This window comes from Nansenia antarctica, assembly GCF_963989245.1.
Source record: "Nansenia antarctica genome assembly, chromosome: 5".
Lineage (NCBI taxonomy): Eukaryota > Metazoa > Chordata > Actinopteri > Argentiniformes > Microstomatidae > Nansenia > Nansenia antarctica.
Genome location: NC_137690.1, coordinates 68,859,886 through 68,883,357, shown reverse-complemented (window position 1 = coordinate 68,883,357; position 23,472 = coordinate 68,859,886). Strand labels below are relative to the sequence as shown.

General features: G+C 44.4%; 2 protein-coding genes across 2 annotated transcripts; both read right to left on the bottom strand.

The window, feature by feature from the left end:
- Positions 1-1,462: 1,462 nt before the first annotated feature.
- Positions 1,463-14,279, bottom strand: bbs4 (Bardet-Biedl syndrome 4; the record flags this gene model as incomplete). The annotated part of the gene is made up of 16 exons (XM_080531888.1): positions 1,463-1,578; positions 3,045-3,255; positions 3,854-3,998; positions 4,128-4,197; positions 4,563-4,734; positions 5,153-5,305; positions 5,533-5,601; positions 6,112-6,166; positions 8,475-8,602; positions 8,867-8,920; positions 9,394-9,466; positions 9,744-9,855; positions 10,098-10,161; positions 11,232-11,311; positions 13,368-13,410; positions 14,250-14,279. 16 exons carry the CDS (start codon positions 14,277-14,279, stop codon positions 1,463-1,465), a joined length of 1,575 nt encoding a protein of 524 aa, XP_080388014.1.
- A 655-nt stretch (positions 14,280-14,934) lies between these two features.
- Positions 14,935-23,472, bottom strand: LOC308157509 (piwi-like protein 1; the record flags this gene model as incomplete). Its single annotated transcript, XM_080531069.1, has 20 exons — positions 14,935-15,051; positions 15,531-15,678; positions 15,789-15,914; positions 17,424-17,577; positions 17,743-17,813; positions 17,914-18,017; positions 18,636-18,836; positions 18,941-19,013; positions 19,374-19,561; positions 19,786-19,900; positions 20,029-20,146; positions 20,247-20,373; positions 20,465-20,573; positions 20,811-21,008; positions 21,122-21,202; positions 21,324-21,445; positions 21,707-21,921; positions 22,083-22,211; positions 22,666-22,768; positions 23,404-23,472. 20 exons carry the CDS (start codon positions 23,470-23,472, stop codon positions 14,935-14,937), a joined length of 2,568 nt encoding a protein of 855 aa, XP_080387195.1.

Below are 23,472 nucleotides of genomic sequence, written 5' to 3'. Positions count from 1 at the left end.
AATGACGTACAATGCATGCGTACACTAGAGTACAACTGTCTACTTTGGTTTCTGTCAAACACTCTTGAGACCAAAATCTCCCAGATCATGTTAGAGATGGGAAGCAGTGTGTTTTGGTAATACACATGGATGTGTTGATTTCGGTATTTATTTTGTCTGCAAATGAAGATCTGAAAACACTGTTAGTATCAAGAGATTGAACTATTAAAACATTTAATTATTAATACCTATTAAGCCCCCACCCGCTCAGGGGACCTGCTGTGTATGAATATTATTGATCTATGAATACAGATATCCCTCATTAGCATTTTTCTATATTTATATTCCGTATGAATAACAGACAGGGTCATTTTATCTGCTCGAACACGTTCATCTCTCTCTCTCTCTCTCTCTCTCTCTCTCTCATTATTTCTGCCTCTCCCCCACGATCACTCATACCGTCATCTTTGCAGGAGAAAATGAAAGAGCTGGATATTGCAGAATAAACATTTGTTTTGCATGTTCTGTAATCAGATTCCTCTATGAAACTAAGCTTGCATACTTTGACATACATTTTGCGATACAAGTGTATTGTCTACATCACCTGAGGGTCAGTTTGACTTAATGTTGTTGATCTGGTGAAGAAAAACATTGTTGCCAATCTGATACAGTACTGCTCCCTGCTGGCATGTCAAAACATTACACCAGCTGTGTAAAACGACATTCTGAAGAAGGTATCATTGATGAACTATTGATGAAAAAAGGGGATACACACACGTATACACATCATCTCTGTGTCACTTTATCTTGCTACTGTAAAATAATATATAATATATAACTACACACATTAAATCTGTTAACATACAAAACACTATGCAAACATGACCATTTACAATAAGCATTGGCAATTAAACAGTAGCTAAATGCCTAGTCCAAAAAAGGCCATTATCAAACTATCAAGCCATATCTCCTTTGGCAGTTACAACATATCACAATCTTTCTATCCCTCATAATAACATTCATGATTGTCATACAAAATCCTGGTGACTTACAATGTAGTCAATGTATATCTATTGTAATGATCAACAACACAATCATCTGGTTTTCCACAAAGTTCAGTTAAAAAACGTAGACATCATTTGATAACGCATCAGAGAGACACACTGAACACTGGATGTGACAGTTGATACAAAGGAAGTGATTGTACATGTCTAGGCCTTTGGTGACTAGCTCATTAAGTCAATCCATAGTGATTTGCTCGTTGTCCATCTGCCAGTAGGCCTATAGGCTAGAGCAATACGTCAACTGATCACGATTCAGCAATAAAGCACTGCTGCATAGAGCTAAAACAAGAAGCTGATGCTTTATGGCCATCCACTTACGATCTTATAAAGCAATATAGATGATACTCTCAGTGGCTTCTGACTGTGTCATACATTACAATGTTGAATGGGTAGTGGGTCCTAACATGGCTAGTCCACCTCTAGCTGGGTTTTTTGTCTGGGTGGGGGGAGCCTGGGGGTTCGTTGGGCTGGGGGGGGTCCATCTCCCCCTCGTCTGGCTCCTCCTCCAGGGGCAGGGAGGGGGGCTTGGCCTGGCCTAGAGGGGAGCACAGCAGTGTTACAATCAGAAACAGATCGCTTGTATTACATATTATCTAATGTACGGGTAGTCGGGTACACAGAGTAAAATTCTTAGGTTCAGGTTCTTTGACATCGGCATAGTAGCAGAATACAAAATCAACAATAATAGAATAAAGCAGAATACTAAATCAACACAATCAACAATAGCATCAACAGCAGCAGTCAATACCGTAAATAATATTAGGACCACAACCCCTGGCCATGTGTGGAGGACGTGAACCCATCTATTGCTGTGCATATCAAACCACCCTCAAGACCACCAGGACCAAGCTCCGGACCTGGGGTGATAGGGCCCGTCCCTCTGGAATGCCCTCCCCAACCACATCAGACATCTGCCAACATTTAAACAGGCCCTCAAAACCCACCTCTTCAAGCTCGCCGTCACCAGTTAACCCTCTCCCCCTCCCCTTCCCATGTGTCCCCAGCACTACCTTAATTAGGCCCCTATACTTTCTTTTATTTATTGTTTCTTTTTATTATTACTAATCAATCTTTTCAGTTTGTAAAGCGTCTTTGAGTGTCTAGAAAAGCGCTATATAAGTCTAATGTATTATTATTATTATTATTATTATTATTATTATTATTATTATATTGCTGTGCATATAAACTGGGAAAACAATGACTCAAATCTGGCCTGGACTAAATGCAAACGTCATATCCGCAACGGAGCAGACTCATTTTCTATTTTTTTTCCTGAAATCTGAGATCTCCATGTTGCATTTAATCACAGCAGCTTGACAGGGCGAACAAGACTAACGGCTCAGACTACGCTAATTTGACATAGAGGTTTGACATAGAATAATATAATAATATAAAACAATGACATGTCAGCGATAGAGAGATTCTTAACTGTTCCGCCAGACCCCTTTGAGCGTCGAGTAAGACACATGTATCATATTTAGTTTAGTCATAATCATAACCGACAAGTCGTTATGGAGCGTTAGCCACAGAATAACACAGCTCTATGAGACAGTTCCAGTAGAATATCCTGAATCTTCATCTGACCCCCGGCCTGGGGGGGGGGGGGGTAGAGCAGGTGTTGTGGATTTAATTGATTCTTAATAGATTGAGTAAAACGTATAAAGCCCAAAGAGCCCAAAGAGGCCTTTTATTAAGCAAAGTCACATGAGCGCAGAGAGAGAATAGCAGACAAAAAGCCCCCAACATTGGGCGGGACTCATATTTATAGAACTGTCCTTGGTCATGAGGTCACTATTCTTGGGAACCAATCATATTATACAAATCTGTGATTCCACAAGTTATGGGCACTGTCGACAGTGAGAAGTATTCACTGCGCCACAGATCTTGGCACATCTCTTACAGGAAGGAAATGGGCCTTCCTTGAGTGCTAGATTCTCCAAACTGTAGAGAGACTTCAATTCTCAGTATAAAATGATATAAAACTACAACACCCAGGCCTACCTGTGGGGAGCTGGATGCTCTTGCTGTAGCTGGTGGCAGAGGACATGGCCTGGCCCAGAGCCTGGTTGGTTCCCAGGGGCTGCTGGGAGCCGGCCGTCTTGCTGGACCCGGAGGAGCCCTGTTTGGACTTGGTGTCCTTGGCTGGTTTGGTCCACACCAGGCTGTCCCCCACCTGCAGAGCGGCAGCCATCTTCTGGGCCATGTCCATCAGCTGAGGAACGACGGAACACAAAATGGTGATGTGGGGAACTGGAACGGAGACCGCTGACAGAACTCATTCAAGTCATTTCACTGTGCGATGTACGGATGGAGTGGTCCTCTGTGGCTCAGTTGGTAGAGCACGGCGCTAACAACGCTTAGGTTGTGGGTTCGATTCCCGCTGGGACCATATATACTGTAAAATGTATGCACTCACTGCAATGTAAGTCGCTTTGGATAAAAGCGCCAGCCAAATGGCATATATATATATATATATATATATATATGTTACGGTACATGTGGGAATACGGTACATGTGGGAAAACTAGGGTTACGGTTAGGTGCTAGGGTGACTTGGTACATGCTGGCATGTCTAACCCTAACCCTAGCAAACTAGCACCTAACCCTAGTTTTCCCACATGTACCGTATTCCCACATGTACCATAACATATACTGTATATATATATATTATAGCAGCCAGTGTGTTATTATATATTATAGCAGCCAGTGTGTGCAGCGGTCTCTCTAGCGGTGGAGGCTGGTGAAGACAGCCAATGAGAGAAGGGGATCATTGTGAATGCGCCTCCCCTGCTCTGGACTCTGGACTCTACCTCAGGGTCAAACTCTGTGTTGCTGTTGCCGTCCTTCAGCAGGTTGACCTTCCTCTCCATCTCCTGGTACTGCGTCAGCGCCCCCTTCTGGTCCCCGTGGTTGTACAGCAGGATGGAGAAGTTCAGGTTGACCAGGGGGTTGCACCTGGGGGGGGGGGCGGGGGAGAGAAGGGCCTTATTCCAATTCTCTTACGTACAGGGATTGACGGCTGATAGGGTGCATACTGTTCAAACTGAGTTGATTATGGGGGAGGAGGGGGAGGTTTGAACTCACTCATCCAATGTCACAGCTTGTTCGTAGGATCTCACGGCGTTCTCCACGTCGTCCAGATTGGTCAGGGCCACTGGTGGAAATGAGAGATGATTTCAGCTCAGTGTGACATCTGTCATGAGGGATGACCGCTCAGGGCCGTTCTCTGTGGGTGATGGACACCTCAGTACATACCTGCCAGTCTCTCTCTCTCTCTCTCTCTCTCTCTCTCTCTCTCTCTCTCTCTCTCTCTCTCTCTCTCTCTCTCTCTCTCTCTCTCTCTCTCTCTCTCTCTCTCTCTCTCTCTCTCTCTCTCTCTCTCTCTCTCTCTCTCTCTCTCCCCCTCTCTCCCTCCCTCTCTCTCTCTCCCTGCCTCCCTCCCTCTCCCCCCCTCCCTCCCTCTCCCTCTCCCTCTCTCTCTCCCTCCCTCCCTCCCTCTCCCCCTCCCTCCCTACCTACCTGCCAGCAGCATGTAGAGCTCCCCCAGGCGGGGGTTGAGGTTGGTGGCAGCGCTGAGGAAGTGGAAGGCGGAGGCGTACTGCTGCATGGTCAGGTGCACCAGGCCCAGGTTGTACAGAACCTTCCAGTCGAACGGAGACAGGTAGTGGGCTCGCTTCAGACAGCTGATGGCCTGTCACAGATACACACACAGACACAACCACGCACGCACGCACACACACACACACACACACACACACACACACACACACACACACACGACCAGCCACACGAGCCACACAGACACACAGACACACACACACACACACACACACACAGAGAGATGGTTACAAATAAAGAAAAGAGGAACAGGACAGAAAATATGTCGACTGAAGGCCATCACTGTATCCAAGCATGCGCTGTATCCAGTAAAAGAGAATGGATGTGAATTGGGACTACAACAACATGCACTTCAACAACGGATTATGCACTTATCCGACGTGCACTTACAGTTATGGCCCAAAATATTGGCACCACTGCACTTCTGTCAGATATATACACTATATGGACAAAAGTATTGCTGTGATCCAGCATGAGGCAGCACGACTCACTGCTACGTATTTCTTCTTGCCGAAGAAGCACATGCCGATGTTGTTCCAGAGCGGGGGGCTCTCGGGGACGTTGTAGGCCGCCACACGGTACTTGTTCATGGCCACGTCAAAGTCCCCGTGGGCCTGCATCATGCTGCCTGCCGCCAGGATGGCCTGCCAGACACACACACACACACCATACGTCAGTATCACAACAAGACGCATAGATGTGTTAAGAATGAACAAGAGGAGGATATACACGCAACACGCAAGAGGGTTGCACACGCAGGTCACACATTACTATCCACACGCAGTGTCCCACAGAGGTGGTTGTGTAATAAAGTGTTATGGACAGTGACACTTAAGTGACATACTTGTGTTATGAAACAGTGGCCACTTACCGTATAGTTATTTGGGTCATATGTAAGTGCGTTCCCAAGATGCTCAAATGCTTTTTGATATTTCCCAAGCTGTGGAATGATAACAATTACAAGACAATTACAAGACAGTACACTATTCACCCTCCTCCCATCCCGCGAAAACGCTATAGAAGTATCAACTCACACACCACGCGCCTCAGAAATAGTTTCTTCCCACAGGCAGTCAGGTTGCTGAACAGCTGAACCATGCTACACTGCACTTGGCACTTGACACCCTGCACTAAGCACCTTGTACTGTATTGTTGTTTTGTTTGTATTGTGTTGTGGACTATGTTTGTTTGTGTGTGACACTAGCGCGAGAGACGAGGCTGAAGAAGTTCATTGTATTAATACATGTGACACTAAACTCGAACTTGAACTTAAAAAGTAAGCACAGGAATCAACTATTTTGGAACGATCATCACTCTACACCTTCACATCGCTGTGTTCACACATTTCCATACAGGTCGCTGTTTCACTGAAAACAACAACCACAACACATTAAAACCAATGACAGTAGCTCCTCTTAGGGATAAAGGCAAGTGTTATTGATTGGCCTACCTGCAGGTACAGCAGCCCCAGAGTGGTCAGCAGCTCTGTGTTCTCTGGAGAGTGGCTACACAGAGGAACAGACACCCTCCTCACATGAATAATGGGACCCTGTGTTTGCATGTAATTACACATAATGTCTGTACTTAGTCTCTGCAAATAGAACCCGAATCTAAGACATAGCTGATTATTTAATAGATTCGATTTAGTATAATTGCAGGATTAATTATGACTGGGAAGGAGGGGGGGTGGCTCTGGTTTACAGAAAAGATTGTGAGGGGAAAGAAAGAGAGAGAGGGGGGAGAGAGAGAGGGGGAAGAGAGAGGGGAGAGAGAGAAAGAGAGAGAGAGAGAGGGGGGGGGGGGGAGAGAGAGAGAGAGAGGGGGGGGAGAGAGAGAGAGAGAAAGAGAGAGAGAGAGGGAGAGAGGGAGAGGGAGAGAGAGAGAGGTTGTATTAAGGCTCACACTGATTTGTCTCATTAAAAGCAGTCCAAGTGCTGTAGGAACACTTGATTAATTAATTTACCCCAATAGGAGGTAGCAATGATGAGCACTGCGAGGGAGGGAGACAATGTAGACTGATTAATGGACACATTAATATATTTACTCCGCTGGCCTGATATATTCAGGTTGAGTGTACCTCTATAATGAAAGCAATGGACTTTGACCCAGGCCATGGGTGGCAAGGAATTCACCGTGATGACAGTAAAAATGTATGACAGCTATCTTGTAAGCCTGGTGGTGTTACTCCAGAGTAAAATAATTGAAACGGTGGAAGGATAGCATTATTAAGACTAGGGAGGGGGGGGGGGGGGGGGGAGAATAGAAAGTATGACTTCTGGGTCTTAATTGGTTTCCAGCCATCTTTAATGAAGGAGGTTTTGTCTCAGCTATCTTTTATTCTGTCTAAAACAAACGTGAGGATTAATTAGTGTTGCAGGGGGAAATGTGCCATTCTGTTGTGCAATTATTACTATGAAAAGGTTACCTTAAGCTATCTTTACACACGCAACGGCGCCCAAAATCCTTCCAAAAAAGGCGCCTCTGAACCACGCCAACCCCTAGTACCAGAGGCGCCTCTGGTGCGCTATTTGGACAGTGGAAATTAAAGAGGCTACAGTGCAGCCTTAAATGCCACCAAGGGGCACAGACTAGTTGATATTCTATCAGCTGTGCGGTGTGCGTAGATGTGTTTCTTTTTTTTGGGGGGGGCAGTCCCAGTCATATTTTTTTTTCTCATTTTATTCAGGGGTGCAAACTGGTGATGGCCCAAAAAGGTGAGACATTTTTTTGGGGCGGCTAACCTTAGTGGGGGGATAGCGCTAGCACTAATGGTGTTAAATAGATATCGCTAGCACTAACGGTGGTCTAACAATGATGCATGTGTAAGTAGCGGCAGCCCTGACCTTAACACCTGCAGAATTACTTAGAAAACTGTTTACTGTGACTGTGTTCTCTATGCTGTCTGGAATTTTACCTAGCTCCCTGAAGCTAAAAGTTATCTCAACAGCAGCAGAGTTCAGCAGACAGGGAGATTAGTTAGCTCGTGCATCATGTGACTTGGATGACACTTAGGACCCCCCCCCCCAATTTTTTTTTTTTTTTTGCAGATCTACACAATTAAAATGGATGACATATTTTGAGATAAAAACAGCTAATTTATCAAAAAGGTAACAAGTTTACACCCCTGTATAGTAAAGACAGACAGGAAAGTAAGGAGAAGAAGGGAGAGAGGGCATGTCAGCAGGGCATGGGCCGGATTCGAACCCATGCCGACATGGGCATATGTGTGCACTGTAGACCGCGGTGCTAGACCATTGGACCACCCCAGGCCACGCGTGGTAATGTTTCATCCCAACTAGCTAGTCAGACACGGCAAATGTCTGGGGAACTATTTATCACAACTGAGAACAGACATCTCTCCTACGCCTCTGTTGAAATCGCCGACGTTCAAATTAGATTTAATTAATATTATTTTTGTTTATCTTTGAAGAACAAGTGTGATCTCAACCATCAGTACGTGTGCTAGAGACACATTCTTCCCCGTGGTTACTTTTTGTATGGAAAGAAGTCAAATAAAATGTCAGTGTAATTAATAATACCCTAGAGCCAAATGCGCTGATGTTTCATTGTTATTAAAAATCGTCACGTTCTGACACTAAAGCTTTCATTGGGTTATTTTTTTATTTGATCTTTTTTTATATATCTATATCTTCTTCAAACCGAGTGACTGAAAACCTTTTGGACAAATTTCATTACAGTAGCTGTTGTGTAAATGTCATCCGTCTAGAGGAACTCTCCCTGAGTGTTCTATTAAAACACCCCTCGGTGTGCCATTGAAACTCTCTCCCTGGCTGCGTCCCAACATGAACTCACTCTATGGACGTCTTGTACACGTCGATGGCCTTCTCTGTGTCTCCGGCCAACAGGTGGACCTTCCCCAGCATCATGAAGGTCCTGTCATGTTTGCTCAACTGGAGGGCCAGATTCAACTGCTCCTCGGCCTGGGGGGGGACGGGGGGGGACAGGGGTTAGTCACTATCTGGTCACTGTGGAAGGCCGGTTGGTTCTGCCTGACGTTCTGCCTGACATCACAACAGGAAAGTTAGTACCGGGGGAGGGGGGGGTATTCCATCAACGTTGCAGGAAAATCCAGGTTTATTTTTGTCTTGTCTTGCGAGATTTAGCCTGGATTTCCCTTTAGCGACATTGATGTAATACCCCCCTGGTTTGGTGCCCCTGTGGATCAACTACCAGCTCCTACTCACATGTTTGAAGTCTTTCAGAAAGGAGTAGCACACACCCAGATTATGGCAGATCTCCTGGTGAAAGAAATATAGTTCATTACACATGGCGCCTCAAAGACCACGTACTATCCACAGCTGTGCAGTAACTGTACATTAACTCAATATCAATATCTTTCTCCATTCCTAAAAACTTGGACGATTGGTTTCAATCATGCTGGGTGGACGAACTCAAAACACACTATGCTGTCTTAATGTATACAACATAATAGGGAAAGGCAACAAGACTCAGTGGAAGTAAGTAAGTAAAACGTTATTTCTATAGCGCCCTTCTCAGCACGGATTGCACAGGGTGCTTTACATAAAAAATAAGGGGTAAAATGGGTAAAAAGAAAGGCGCAATCAAACATCGTCAAAGGAGATTAAAAACTAAAATGGAGGATCACCCCAAAGGGACAACATAAACAGAACATAAACAGGAGCATAAGATGGCTACAGCTGACAGGTGAGTCCACAATGCTGAACAAACAAACACGCTCTGTCTCCCTTACCCAGTCCTTCTGATTGAGTCTCCCAGCTTCAGTATACACCTCAATGGCCGCCTTGTGCTTACCCAACAGAAAACTACCAAAAAAAAAGAAAAAAGATGATAAACACAACAATAATGGCCTTCAGAAGATCAAAGAGGGCTGCCATAAATTCTCCTAAAAGGGTGCTCAACAGCTTTGATGGCTCCCCCTCAGTGACTGCACATGTCGAAACTCAGACTCTGAATAGCCTACATTTTATCCACAAACTTAAAAAAGTGCTTTGTGACCTGCTGTAGTGAAAAGGCTGTAGTCGAGAGAAAAGCTTGCGTTGTTTACCCAGGGGGGCCCCGCCGCCGCCGCCGGCTACTCACAGTGATCGGGCGACTTGTTTGAGGTTGTCGGGGCTGGTCGGGTTGAGGATGGCGCAGCTTTGGAACAGCTCCAGAGACTGCTGGATCTTCCCCTCCAGGCGCAAGATTAGCGCTTGAGGAAGAAAAGAGGCTTTCTCATTCCCATGAATAGGAGTTTAAACAAACACATTAAAAATCAAACACGCAGTGGGGGGTAAGAGAGCACATTTGGGAGAATTATGCATCGGAAGCTCGGTATTACTCGGAGCGTAGCAAAGCTCTCTATTGTAAACTGCAACAAGCTGTTTCAACATGGCGGGATGGAGGGATGAGAGGAGGGGATGTTTGAGCATAATGCCGCGCGGCGTGCCTTACCTTGTACGTAGATGGCGTATTCACACACTCCCTGAGTCTCCTGGAGCTGGTCTTTGATGATTGCCTGTTGTCAACACAAAACCGCTAACATCATGACCTCTACTCCGACAGCAGCTGTCACGGGAATATTGCACGAGCTATAGCCCACAGCGTGTAGTCAGAACTCTGCTGCATTGTCGATGATGCCATTTAGATGAGCTGACGCTTTTATCCAAAGTGACTTACACTGCGGTGAGTGTGTACATTTTACAGTGTATATGGTCCCAGCGGGGATCGAACCCACAACCTAAAGCGTTGTTAGCGTCATGCTCTACTGACTAGGGGTGGGCATCGACGATCGATAATTGATCGATAAGGATCTTGGTCGATCACAAAATAAAACATTTGGTCGATCACCCAAAAAAAAAAAAAATTTTTTTTTTTTTTGTGATCGACCAAATGTTTTATTTTGTGATAAAATTTTTTTTTTCTTTAGATCCTTATCGATCAATTATCGATCAATTATCGATCGTCGATGCCCACCCCTACTACTGACTGAGCCAGAGGACCGCTGTTGAGGAACATCGCCAACTGAACCTGACCTATGACCTATGACCTGACCTATGACCTGACCTATGTATCCAACTCCATTTTAGTTTAATTTCTTTTTTTAGTCAAATGTTTTTGCAGAACGGTATGCCCTAGTCTGGCATTGTCAAATGAACAGTTTGAAACCGATAATGTCAGGCCCCCCCACGGCAGACTACAGTCAAGTAGCACAGGCCTCCTCAGACTTAGTGAGGGGGGGGGCTTACTGGCAAGCATTCATTAGCTACTAGCCTACATACCGTGTCACTGACAGAAAGGTCAGTCTGACACAGAACACAGCACATCAAACCAGAGAATGTCGGCATTCCAGCTGTACTCCCTTTTCCTTTTCCTGGAAAGTGTGGGCTTGTGCACTCTCTTACTCCATATGGATTTATAAAAGCAGAGGAACTCTCTCAGGCCCACGCTATCACCAATCCTATCCTTATCAATCGATGTCGGTGAGAGAGCACGTGGAGGCAAGCACACTTTGGGAAAAGGGTTGGGAATTGGGACACAGTAATAGACCCGTCAACAGGGACTAGGTCACTGGGAGAGCCGTCCTACCTTACAGGTGTCATAGTCCTTGCGGATGTAGTGCAGGTGGATCAGCCAGTTCCTCCTTTCCAGAATGGGAAGTTCCGGGGCTGAGACGGAGAGGGAGAGAGAGAGAGAGGGAGGGAGAGAGAGAGGGAGAGAGAGAGAGAGAGAGAGAGAGAGAGAGAGAGAGAGAGAGAGAGAGAGAGAGAGAGAGAGAGAGAGAGCAAACTTAGTTGACATTCAGAAATCAGCACTTGGGCCCAATCCAGAACAGAACCCGGCCCCTTTCCCTAAATGACTCCTATAATCTGTGTCCAGCACGGTGTGTCAGGTCAAATGACAGACGTACAGTAGTACTTGATCAACTACAACAGGCTACAACACTTACACTCATTAGACACACTACATTATCAGCCAGAGATAAGAGCTCACCGTTGGCTGAGTGTTGGCTAGGCTCATTGTTACAGACAGTGAGTACTCTTTTTTTTTCCGTGCCTGCTAGTTACAGTAAGATATTCTGCTCGTTGCCCAGGCAACCGTGTCTCTCACCAGCACAGTGTGACATCGCAGAGAAGGCATATATATTGCAGACAGTTAGAACAAAGGGAACATGGAAATCAACACAAAGACTGCTTTGGTAAGGTGCGGTAGTAGCCATACTTATGATATAGTACTGTGATCTTTCTTCAAGCAGGATAACACAATACTGCATTCAAGACAGGTGTCCGTTGTGATTCCAAAATAGAGCGACTTTCAATAACCCTGCTATCTTGTTAACTACCTGTGAGGCAGAAATAGAATACTAGTAGCGATGACATGAAACTGAAACTGGACTTAGAGTCTGGTGCTGATATTGGAGGAAGGGGGGGGGGGGTTGATGTACAGCTTGTGGGAATACTGTGATTTACAGTAAAGCTCCCCTCTGGTTTTATCTCCGAGTCCTTAAGTCGGAGCTCCAATGTCTCACAGCAAGACGTAGAGCCGGAGCCCCCAGAACCCCTCCCAATCACTGCATGGAGTGGGGAACTGCATTCCCCGTCTCTCATATGTTCCGCATCAGATTGGGAAAGGCCCTATTTGTAGGCTTAATCCTCTTTCCTCCTGCTGAGACAGCAGTAATATCCTTGTCTCTGGGTTTCAGCTGTGCCCCGATGGCACTCTAAGTCCACCACACAATGCTGAGCAGACTGTGAGCAGGGGATTTGTATGTGACATGTCTTCTAACCACAATGAAGGGAGAACGCAAGCAAGGAAGAAGGACCAGCATGGAACCTCCCAAATATAGCCTTGAGAAGGGATTTTTTCATCCCAAAACATTGTGGATTTCTCTCATTGTGTGTGTGTGTGTGTGTGCGTGTGGATGATCTGGCTAATGTAAAGGCATATTTGCCTATTTTGTTCGCAATAGGAATCCAGAGATGAGGATAAGCTGAGGCTAGAAAGGCTGGCATCAAAATACACATCAGGCAAATCGAATTCACTTTTCAACTTGTGACCTCGTGGAAAAATTAGGTCAAATTGGGAATTTGGTGCATCTCTTTATTATTATTATTATTATTATTATTATTATTATATTTTGCCAATAAACTGAACTATGTCATGGGAGGGGTATCTTAATAGTGAGGGGCCCTTTCAGGTTACATGATGACAGAATGTTAACAAAGATCAATTACTGCAGAATGGATAAAAACATTAGACTCTAGGCTTCAGATAATCAGATGCATAAAGAACACCATTTTCACTGCTTGGTGAGCTGCGCTACAGGGAGGAAGGGTGACGGCGCCCTCTGCAGGATAAGATGAGAACTCTAAACAGCGGTGCACATCAATACCGATAATCAGCAATAATTGGCCTATATCTTCTTGGGTACACTTTCATGGCTCAGTACATTATCAGTACTTGTTTTTTTTTGAAAATACTCTGGTTTATTAAGCTCATCACCCTAAAACATTGGGTTAGGGTTAGGGTAAAAAGAGGTCCTTCAACACATTGTCAAACCACTTTCTCTAAGTAAATCGGCCCAATGCTGTACAGTTTAAACCCCCAAAAGGTTCTTGTATGGGTTAGGTCCTAGACTCCTAGGGCTCCATAGTGGGGTCATAAACATATGAGCTATGTAGGCCTAGTAGGGTGATTCTACTCTGTACACAATTACACATTTACCTTTTGGAGCTCGTCGTTTCTTGGGTTCAGATGTCGATGGAAGCTGAAAAATCCCAACATTAGACTATGTTGACAGTATCACACATAATTCCTAATGTAGCCTAGTATCTAGTTAGAACACTGTCCCTGTTCGACTTGTTCCCAAGTTAGAAATGTACTATGTATGTATGTATGTATGTATGCTGAGTGTCAGCTCAGCCACATCTGAGGATGATGATGATGATGATGATGATCATCAGATGTTCATCATCATCATCATCATCATCATCATCATCATCAGATGTTGCTTAGCTGACACTCAGCATACATACATACATACATACATATAGCCAGTGTGTTTGGTGGAGAGGTCAGGGTCAGTGACTGACTGTCGTTCTGGATGCATCAACAGCTAGGCTATGGAGGCGCCTTTGGCTTAAGTGTAACTAACCTCACCTGTAGGTTTGACTTGTGCAGATGTCTGACATTAAGCCGCTAGCAGACTCACTCGGCTGGTTAGTATACCCTCGTAGCAGCATGCAGAAGGGTCTAGACTAGAGCTAACCACGTTAACGTGACCTAACTAACCCTAGTGAATCTGTCTAAATGAGAATATCCTATTGACAGCTAGGTTAGCTAGCAACAGCTAGCAGCAAATCTGGTTAACTGGATAACAACCTGGCTAGCTTTATAAGCTTGTGTCCAGTAGCTAAGCCTGGGCTGCCCTCCAATGAACTATAGCTGGCAGCAGCTACCCTAGCTTTAACGTTAGCTCCCATGCATACTGCGGACTAGCTGGCTAACAGGCAGCTAACAACCAATCTTGAAGACTGTAGGGGTTAGTTAGTTAGTTAGTTAGTTAACCATCCTCTCCACCACAGCAAGCTAACTCTCCTCTCTCACCGTGGGCGCGTTCTCCTCCACCTCCGCCATCTTGACCGACCGGGATATAAACTAGCAGGCTGTTACCATGGCGACGCCAGAGGGCAGGGGAGCGGTTAAGCACGTGACTTTTCTTTAAAGGTTTGTTTTCTTTAATATGGCAGGGGGGGTTTCCTCAAGCAAAGGTCTGGAACGTCATAATGTCTAGATTCCGTTATGATTCAGTGCCATATCTATCTATCTATCTATCTATCTAATCTATCTATCTACTTATCTGTCTATCTATCTATCTACCTATCTAGGGATACAAATTGATAAGATGTTATTGATACCAATTCCATTATTGATTCTGCTTATCAATTCGATTATGTATCGATTCCCTTATTGATTCCTGTGTGGGGAAAAAGCAGGCATACACAGGTTTTCTGTGTCAATACAACTGTTTTATTATTTCCAGTCTCTGAACACAGTCTGAACATAGCATTTGAACATAAATAAAAAAAACATTTTAAAATATGGAAAATAAATGTATTTAATGTTTCAAAACACAATCCTCAGAACTAACTGCACTTTATTTAAACTTTAAATTGCTAGTGCAAAATAGGGAGACAGCCAAAATGACAGCTGCAGTAAATGAATTAGCGTAACAAACGAAAGGAAAACAAGTTCACTCCAAAGTGAAAGAGCTCAGGTAGCTGCTGCTCTCTCACAGGTAGTAGAGGAAGTCATCCAGGTTCATGTTGGGCTCTCTGTGGATGCTCTGTCCCACCAGGAAAGCAAGCTTGTGGGCATACTGGCAGGGTGCAGGCACTCGGATGATCCCCTGAAATAATTGGGGGAGACAAAATCAACGACAATTTATGCATCAAAAAACAACTTGCATGCCTGAAATGGGAAAACCATATGTAAATACAGTATGTTTGATTTCATAACCAATATGGATACATCAGTAGGTTTAAGATGTGTTTCAATGTGAACTACACCCTGTTCATGCCTGCATTTGAATTACTGACCAAGAGAATAGTTTAAGCAGACTTTTACCCTGTAATTTTGTGCATTTGTTGTTTTCATTATTCTAAAGTAGACATATCCACACACAAAGAATCATGTTATAAAACAATCTCTGAGTAAATATATCTCGCTTTGAATGCCCTGATGTTCCAAACTCCCAAGATCCCCCCCTCTCTCCCCGTCACAACAGACCTCACGTTTTGATAGCTATGATGCAGCTGCACACGAAATAATGAAAGTTCGGGTAAACCTCCCCTTTAAAACTACTACTGGAAAGACAACCCAGCATACCTGCCAGTTGAAGTACATGTGGCAGAGTTTGTAGGTCAGTCGCTGCATGTGGTCAGGCTTCAGTCCACTGCTGTCATACACCACATTGTAGTGGGTTGGGGAGACGCTTCCCTGTCTAACAGCTTGGCTGACAATGAAGAAGTCGTACCTGAAAATGGGAAATTGCAACTGTAGCCACCGTTTTAAGACTGGATAGAGCAGACATAGCACATCTCTGAAAAAACAACATATTTTCTGAATTGCGTATTGAATCGATACCATTCTGGGCGGGTGACCTCAGTGTCGATGACTGTTCCAGGGGGTGGGTTGGCCATCTTGCCGCCAACTTGGGCAAAGAACCTGGAACTGATCCGCTTCTTCACAACCACCACTGTGAGTTTGGGTCTAGGAGGGGAAGAGAGAAAATACGATCCGAATGATTGGTGATTGAATGTGTTAAAGGGAACCCTGGTTATTAAGACACAGTGTTTCCTCTATATGCATTGATTCGTGGCGGGCCGCCACAAATACATTTTCTCCGCCACTAATTGATTCAGGCTGCGAGAAAGGCAGCGAGGAATTATGATCGGAGAATAGAAAAAGAAAAAGCAGATTTAAGCTAGATTTAGGCCGCTTTCAGACCTACATTTCGTTCCGATGTTGCAATTAACCTCGTCGGCAACGCGCTTGCAAAGCAATTTTGTGATTGGTCAGAATTTAGCGGATTTCAGGAAATCCCTCTCCTCTCCCTTCGCCCGTCGCCGGTCCCTTTAATCCCGTATCCTAATCGAAAATGCAACATCAGCGACGACTGTGGGTTATTGCATTTACTGCTGTTCTCTGGTTCATGTGCTTATACCAGTGCTCAGTATACAAGTATTTTAAATGAACATTCGTAATGTAGTCTCAGATGTTCATGGTCAACTAAATCAGGCTATTTTGTGAAACAAATAATGTTCCCGCAAATGGGTTAACCGAGCAGCCTCGCACCTAACGCTAGCATCGAACTATAGCATAAACGTTGGTAAATGTCATAAACGACACAGTATTGGCTGGGGAAAAGAAGGGGAGACAATAAGAGACACAAGGTGTGGTCGCATGGTCTAATTACAGGGCAATATGCGCGGGGCAAAAATTATCTATAGCCTCTAAAATCACCACGACCAGAACGGCAGAGGTACGGGTAAGCAGGGCTCATGTCGGTGTCATCAAAGGTAAACGTTAGTTTTCTTTAACTCAGCTGATAGCATTACCTTGCTGTTGGTTGTTTACCGAATGCTCCATCTGACTGTCACACTGTGATTTTACTTGTGTAAACAGTTAATGAGTAACGTTAGACGGTTTTGTGCGTGTACTCTCATGTAGGCTTGCAATACTTTGTATTGATGAGCTGATCTTTCATTGTGACTGTCAGTCGCAAGTTTATATTCTACGGATGTTGTTCAGTGCTGTATGCGCGTTCCCTGTGTACTTCATATTCGATGAGCTGATGATCTTTCTCTGTGTGTGTGTGTGTGTGTGTGTCTTGGGCGTATCTGTCAGTCACATGTATATGTTCAGTGCTGTATGCGCGTTCCGCATGTTCTGCTGCAGCTGTAGGATATCTTGGTATTTGATCACCTTCTATATAAAAATCACCGGTTAGTTTTTTTTTTATATGTCGCCACCCTTTAGTTTTTGGTGAAATTACGTCTTTGTTTTGAGCGCCAGTGCGCGTTTCATGCGCGTGCAATTATAATTGTTTTACCACTCCGCCACTAATGTGAAAAATCCTAGAGGAAACACTGAAGACATGTAGGCCTTAATACGCTCTAATTGCCATCTCGTACTAAAATATGTTGGTAGAAAGACATGAAAAATGTTGATTATGTTAGAAATCCTCAATTAAGGTGTAGGTCCTTAAGGTCCTCTTACGTGTAGTCCTTTCCCATGGTGCTGATTGAGTCCATGATCTGTGGCACTTCGTAGTTGACCACACTCTGCAGCATCCCGTCCCCCACTCCGTCTCTGTAGATAATGATGCGTGAGGGCAGGCACTGGTTGTGCTTCAGCCAGGCCTTCAGTGCACCTGGGAAAGAGAGCCTGCACTTAGGATACTAGGGATCATTCTCATGCTTCTCTGAGGGATTATGTTGAAAAGAAGACTTGGAAGAGATTGTTACAATGTGGCAGTCAGTGGTCAATTTTGATATGGTATCTTATTTGAAATGCTTTGTTGTTTCATTGAACTTGCCTTGCAGAGCCACTTTCAAGCCATCCATGATCTCCTGACCACGGCTCTGAACCACACACTTGGAGAACCACCTGGAAATCAAGAGGAATCAGTTGGTACTGGCTACCAACATTGGTGGTAAAGAGCACATTCATAACCCAAGGCCATGCTTCTCCATGCTCATCCACATACCTGGACATGCCCTTGTTGAGACTGGCCACCAGAGCTCCAATGGACCTCTTCCCTGCAGCTATGTCGTGGTAGCAGTCAATGCCCACGATCATCAGCTGCTGGAGCTGTGAAACAGAGGCAGGTGAAGTTACACCTTACAAAGTTTGGTTTAGCACATGCTTCTATTGAGATACATGGGGTGGAACATAAGATTGTGGATGGAGATCACATAGGTGTGAAATGTGTGGTTGTAGAAATAGAACACGCTGTAGAAATTGTACCTGCACCCATGTGAGGTAGTCAGTCAGATAAATGTTATCCACATTAAAAAGGGAAAGTTTACCCAAAATTCATGTTCATGTGTATTTCTGGTCAATCCATAATGCATACCGTCTCAAACTATCATAATTTCAAAACGTATCATAGCTATCAAAACTCAAAGTCTATGTTTACTTCCTAAAAAAGCCCCAGAGTTAATATAATCTGGAATCGGGAATCTTGAGCAATTTGGAACATCAGGACTGATGACGGCATTCAAAGCGAGATATCTTGACCGTTTATATATATATATATATCTTCATCATTTTTAATGTGTCTATTGAATAATGAAAACAACAAATAATAAAATTCCACTTTAAACTTATCATGAGCATTGGTCTGTATGTGCACAGCCGTTTTTTTATATATTGGGCCCCAACAACACTTGTGACTTTGGGTTTATTTCAATTCACTGTGCGACTTACTGGGATCTCCACACTCCAGAGCTCTCCTCCCATCTTGCAGTTCATCTGCAGGGCAATCTTGGTGGCCACAGTCATGACGACCTGTTGGCGGGAAAGGGTGCGAGCCAACACACACTGGCTGGGGGTGGGACAGTCCACACACAGGTACTTCTTCACACTGTCATACTTATCCTTCCTGTTGCTGGGGAGGATCACCACCACCTGAGGAGGTAACACACATGCTTTAGTCCTCATTCAACACCTAGAGGTGGTTACCTGGACACAGATTAAGACGATTGCTAGACATGTTATGCTCAGAGACTAACCATCTGGGTGGTCTCTGTAACGTTGTGCTGCAGAGCCCTGAGCAGAGACTCCTGGCGGTCCTCGTACTCCACCCTGTACACAGACCAAAACTGTCAAAGCACTGGGACATCTAACCAATGGGACTTCCACTGATGATACCATGTTCATTTTGAGATAACACCCAAGTATGATTGGCAAAGAATACTCAAGGCTTTGTAAAACACCTGTGGTACAATACTGCAGCTTAAAGTGCTCATTAACTCAAGCTTGGAACCTTAATTCTAGCTGTGCCCATTCACAGCTGGACTCACCGTTGTAATTAACTTAGGTATCATATGTTGCTCCCTGACACTAGGTGGTGCTATAGCACTGTGTGTGTGTGTGTGTGTGTGTGTGTGTGTGTGTGTGTGTGTGCCTCCTTCCAGTCTCCTCCAACCCAGAGTGAGAACTCACATAACAGGCCTCTGCATGCGGATGCCCATGGGTGGGGACACCTTATTTAAGCCGTCCAGGAGGGCGTGGGCTACGTCAGCGTTGCGGTGGGTAAAGAACATGATCCAGTTGTCCAGTGGCCGGCTGCTGATCAGGGGGATCCCCCTCATTTCTTTGGACCAGTCTGCTGCCAAAGCGTTGTAGTCGTACTGGGAGACAAAAGAAAAAGAAAAAAAAAGGGTTTTGAGTTTGTTGCAATCACAGATTATGACAGGCATATACATGCAAATACATGACCAGCAAACATTCTTGTTTGGAGCTAAATCAGTACATGTTGCAGTAAAACAGAAATGTTTAGCAAGAGCTTCAAACTGCAGGTAACAAGTACTGTAATAAGCCACACTGGGGACATAATTTCTGATGTATTCAATACCGATCTGGATCCTTGGATAATCTTCTCAGTAGGGAGGACTCTGCCTGTGAGGTTCAGGAGTTTGTTGTCAAAGTTGAGCCCCCAGGTATTAATTTCAGCCTCAGCCTCAGGGTTCCTGCAAGGTGGTCAGTTTTGCAATCAACGTTGTGATATCAATATTGTAACCACTTAAAGCTGGGGTGTAGAGTCAACATTACATCAGTGCAAGGCTGCCATAGTCAAACCATATAGAGTGTGACGTACTTGTGGATGTTATTGACAAAGCGATTGAGACGCTGCTCCCTCTGCTCTGGGTTCAGTCTGGTGTGGGTGGCCAGGTCCTTCATGATGTTGAAGTCACTGCGCATCTTGTCCGTCAGGCCTATTAAAAAAAAAAATAGCAGTGTATATAATACACACACAAATAAATACTGTCCATAAGTAGTGTTTGTGAGGTTTCTCTAGTGTCAAGTCAGTGGTACCTGTAAGGTAGCAGAACTCTGGGATGAGCATGGCTGGGCCAGGGGGCGGCCCCCCAGAAGGGCCCATCTTCTTCACATGGCTTACCAGAAGGGCCTGCCGGTTGTCGGTGATGTCCAGACTATATTGCTGAATGAAAGTGTTAAATCATAATGAGTTCAGTGGTTACTGTGACACATGGTCAGTGATATGGTCTGATAGTTTATGAGACAACACCTACAGTTTTGTAGTATTCTTTGAAGGAGATGTCAGAGTCCCCTCTCTTGAATGTGTTAGTAGGAGTGTGGTCCCATGCGATATCATCAATCCTGTAGGTCTTGTTATTGTACCTGAGAAAAAATTCCCATAGACAGTTGGTTGTTATAAATGTGAATGTTTCTTTGCAACAATGTAAAAGTGGTTATTATAAGGTTGAATAAACATTTCGTTATTTTTTTACAAATAAATATGAATATGCACAAATCAAAGTAGAGCTTAGTGCTTAGTACCTACTCTGCATTACTGTAAAGCGTTACCGTAGAGAAACAACTGTTGTATCTCTGCGTTCATCTAGTGGTGGGTCTTACTTGGTGAGGACAATTTGGCCCACCAGCTCCTTGGTGCAGGCCTCCATGAAGCGCTGGTCCCCACACTGCTGCTTGAGATTGCCCATGAAAGCGAGCACTGTTTCACTGCGCAGCACCTTGTGGCTCACATCCATACTCAGCATGATGCTCGACTCATACTGCAGGATGGTGGTGGTGAAGCCAGGCCAGATGGTCAGTCTGAAGAGCACATGCATACAACATGCCACACAATGAAGGACACAACAACATCTTTATTCTGTCTCTTTTGTCTTTATGGGTAAAACCACTGCCGAGACAGGTAAGGCACAGACCTGTGCTGGGGGATATTGAGTGGTTCATTTGGGTCGTAGTAATGGCGTCCAATTTGTTGCATGTTTAGCATCCGCAGCACCCTAGAACAAACAGAGAAAAACATTTTTACAGACAATGACGGAATAGAGACCGACAGAGAAACGTGAGTTTGTGTCTTATTATAGGTCAACACAACCATAACCTTTCACTGGGTGCTCTGACCTTCTGAAGATGATGTTGTAGAACTGCAGGCACACTGGAGAGGTGGGTGGCAGCTCATTGGTCAGAGTGATCGTGATCTGGACATCCTCTCCATGGTTGGTCCGAGACTGAAGTACAGTCTCCTACAAAATACAATGGAAGCTCTGTGTCAAGGTTTCTCAATGAATTACAATTAGAACATGCTTCTCAAAACAGCATGTGGGAGCTGATCCATCAGCTTTAGATCATACTGTAGTTAGTATGTTTTTCACTCTTGCTCCAACAATTAACAGTTAACTACATTGACAAGTTCTTACATGCCGTTTGGTAAATTATGATCTTAGTCTATCACAAATCCGAGTGATAGAACCATCAGAAGAACCGAACCCTCTCGTGTACTGTACCCGGTTCTCAAGTCTGTGAGGCAGGAAGAGGAGGGCTCCATCAAAGGTGCGGGCTGAGCCTAGCGTCTCGTTATGATGATACAAGAGGGCAGAACGCATGCGGCGGGACTCTATGGGGGGCTTGTAGTCCACATGGTACTGGTAAAGCACCCACTGAGGGCGGGAAAGGATGCGGAAGAAGTTGGCTTTCAGTTGAATAGGAGAGCCAGAGGACCCTGAAGAAATATCACAGATGACAGCATTATATTACAGAAAACAGAACAATGACATTCTTCTGCAATGGGTTTAATGAGGATTTCATACATGGATGTATCATGTTGTTCATTATTCTAAAACTACACTATAATTGTGACCATGTAATGGCTGGCTAACACACCAGTCTTGGATTCCTTGACATGTTCCATGGCCTGCCTGGTGTTGATTCCTACATCATGGAAATCACCACGGCGTCCACCCCTCTCTCCGATCTTCACCTGCTGAAAGCCTGCAGATATCTTAAGAAGATCTGTGGAAACAAAGGGCAGAGAAATAATGCAGTTTCACTCACTCTCATTTCACATTAAACACATTGATTGAACACATTTCAAATGTAAAATGTTAGGCTTGACTACTGGTATAGGAGAGGAAGAATTAAAAGTAAAAGTGCACTTAAGGCTCGACAGGTAGACCATATGCGCAGAAAGACATGATTAATCAATGCTTGCAGTAACGTTTCTGTTCACTGTTTTCGTTCCCTCAACTCTCAAATCCGCTCGCCATGAACAAACATTTGAACAAGTTACAGAAGCAACTGCGTTCCAGACAAACTGGACCTCCGACTCAATGGAACGCATCATACACTGAAAATTCACTGGTGCATATTGAACTGTGGATGGCGAACCATACAGTTCAATATAAACAGAGAACCGTTGCACCCCTAATATGCATTAGCTACTTTAAATGACCACAGAACACAGCACCTTCTGAGGACACAAGTCCCGGGGCAATTTTCTGTCTTCCACGACCCACAAGTTGACCCTCAGAAGTGGAGTGAACTGGCCGTGCTTCCTCCTGAGGGGGAGCCTTTAAGAAAAAACATTAAAATGTAATCAAAAATACTTTATTGAAAGCCCTTACCAGTTCCTATAATAACTCATGTTTCATATCAACAACACTCCACAAAATGACTGTGAAAACTCATAAAGGTAAGTGAAGTAATCTTAACCACTCAATTAGCAGTGCAAGAGCATTCAAATACAGTCAGAACTGAATTAATGATATGCCTAAAAACTATTACAGTGACAGAATACAATAGTGACCTTATAAATTCAGCATTACATTTGTTGTCTTCTGGCAGAGATGCCATCATAGGATTATTTAGCCTGATCCATTCTCATCCTATTATATTTATATCGAGGATACACTACACAATTTATAAAATCTTCATACCGGAAAACCTCAGACATTTTGTGATCACCCTTGCCCAAATTATTGTGTCTTGCTGTTGCTCTCTCCAAGATCAGGGGTTCTCACATCACACATTTAAATGTATACATTTACATAAGATTTGACCATCAAGACCCTACAGTAGCCTCCCTCAATTCATACAGCCATGTTGGTACAGCGATGCGTAACGGCGAAATCCTGTGGGCAGAATTAATTCCTACAATATGTTGGTAATTGATGTGTATAAGGATTATTAATGAACTCACCGACACCGCCCCTGGTGGCCCAGTCTCTTGACCGCGTGCAAGACCCCTCGACCTTGCTCTGGCTCGACCCGCCAT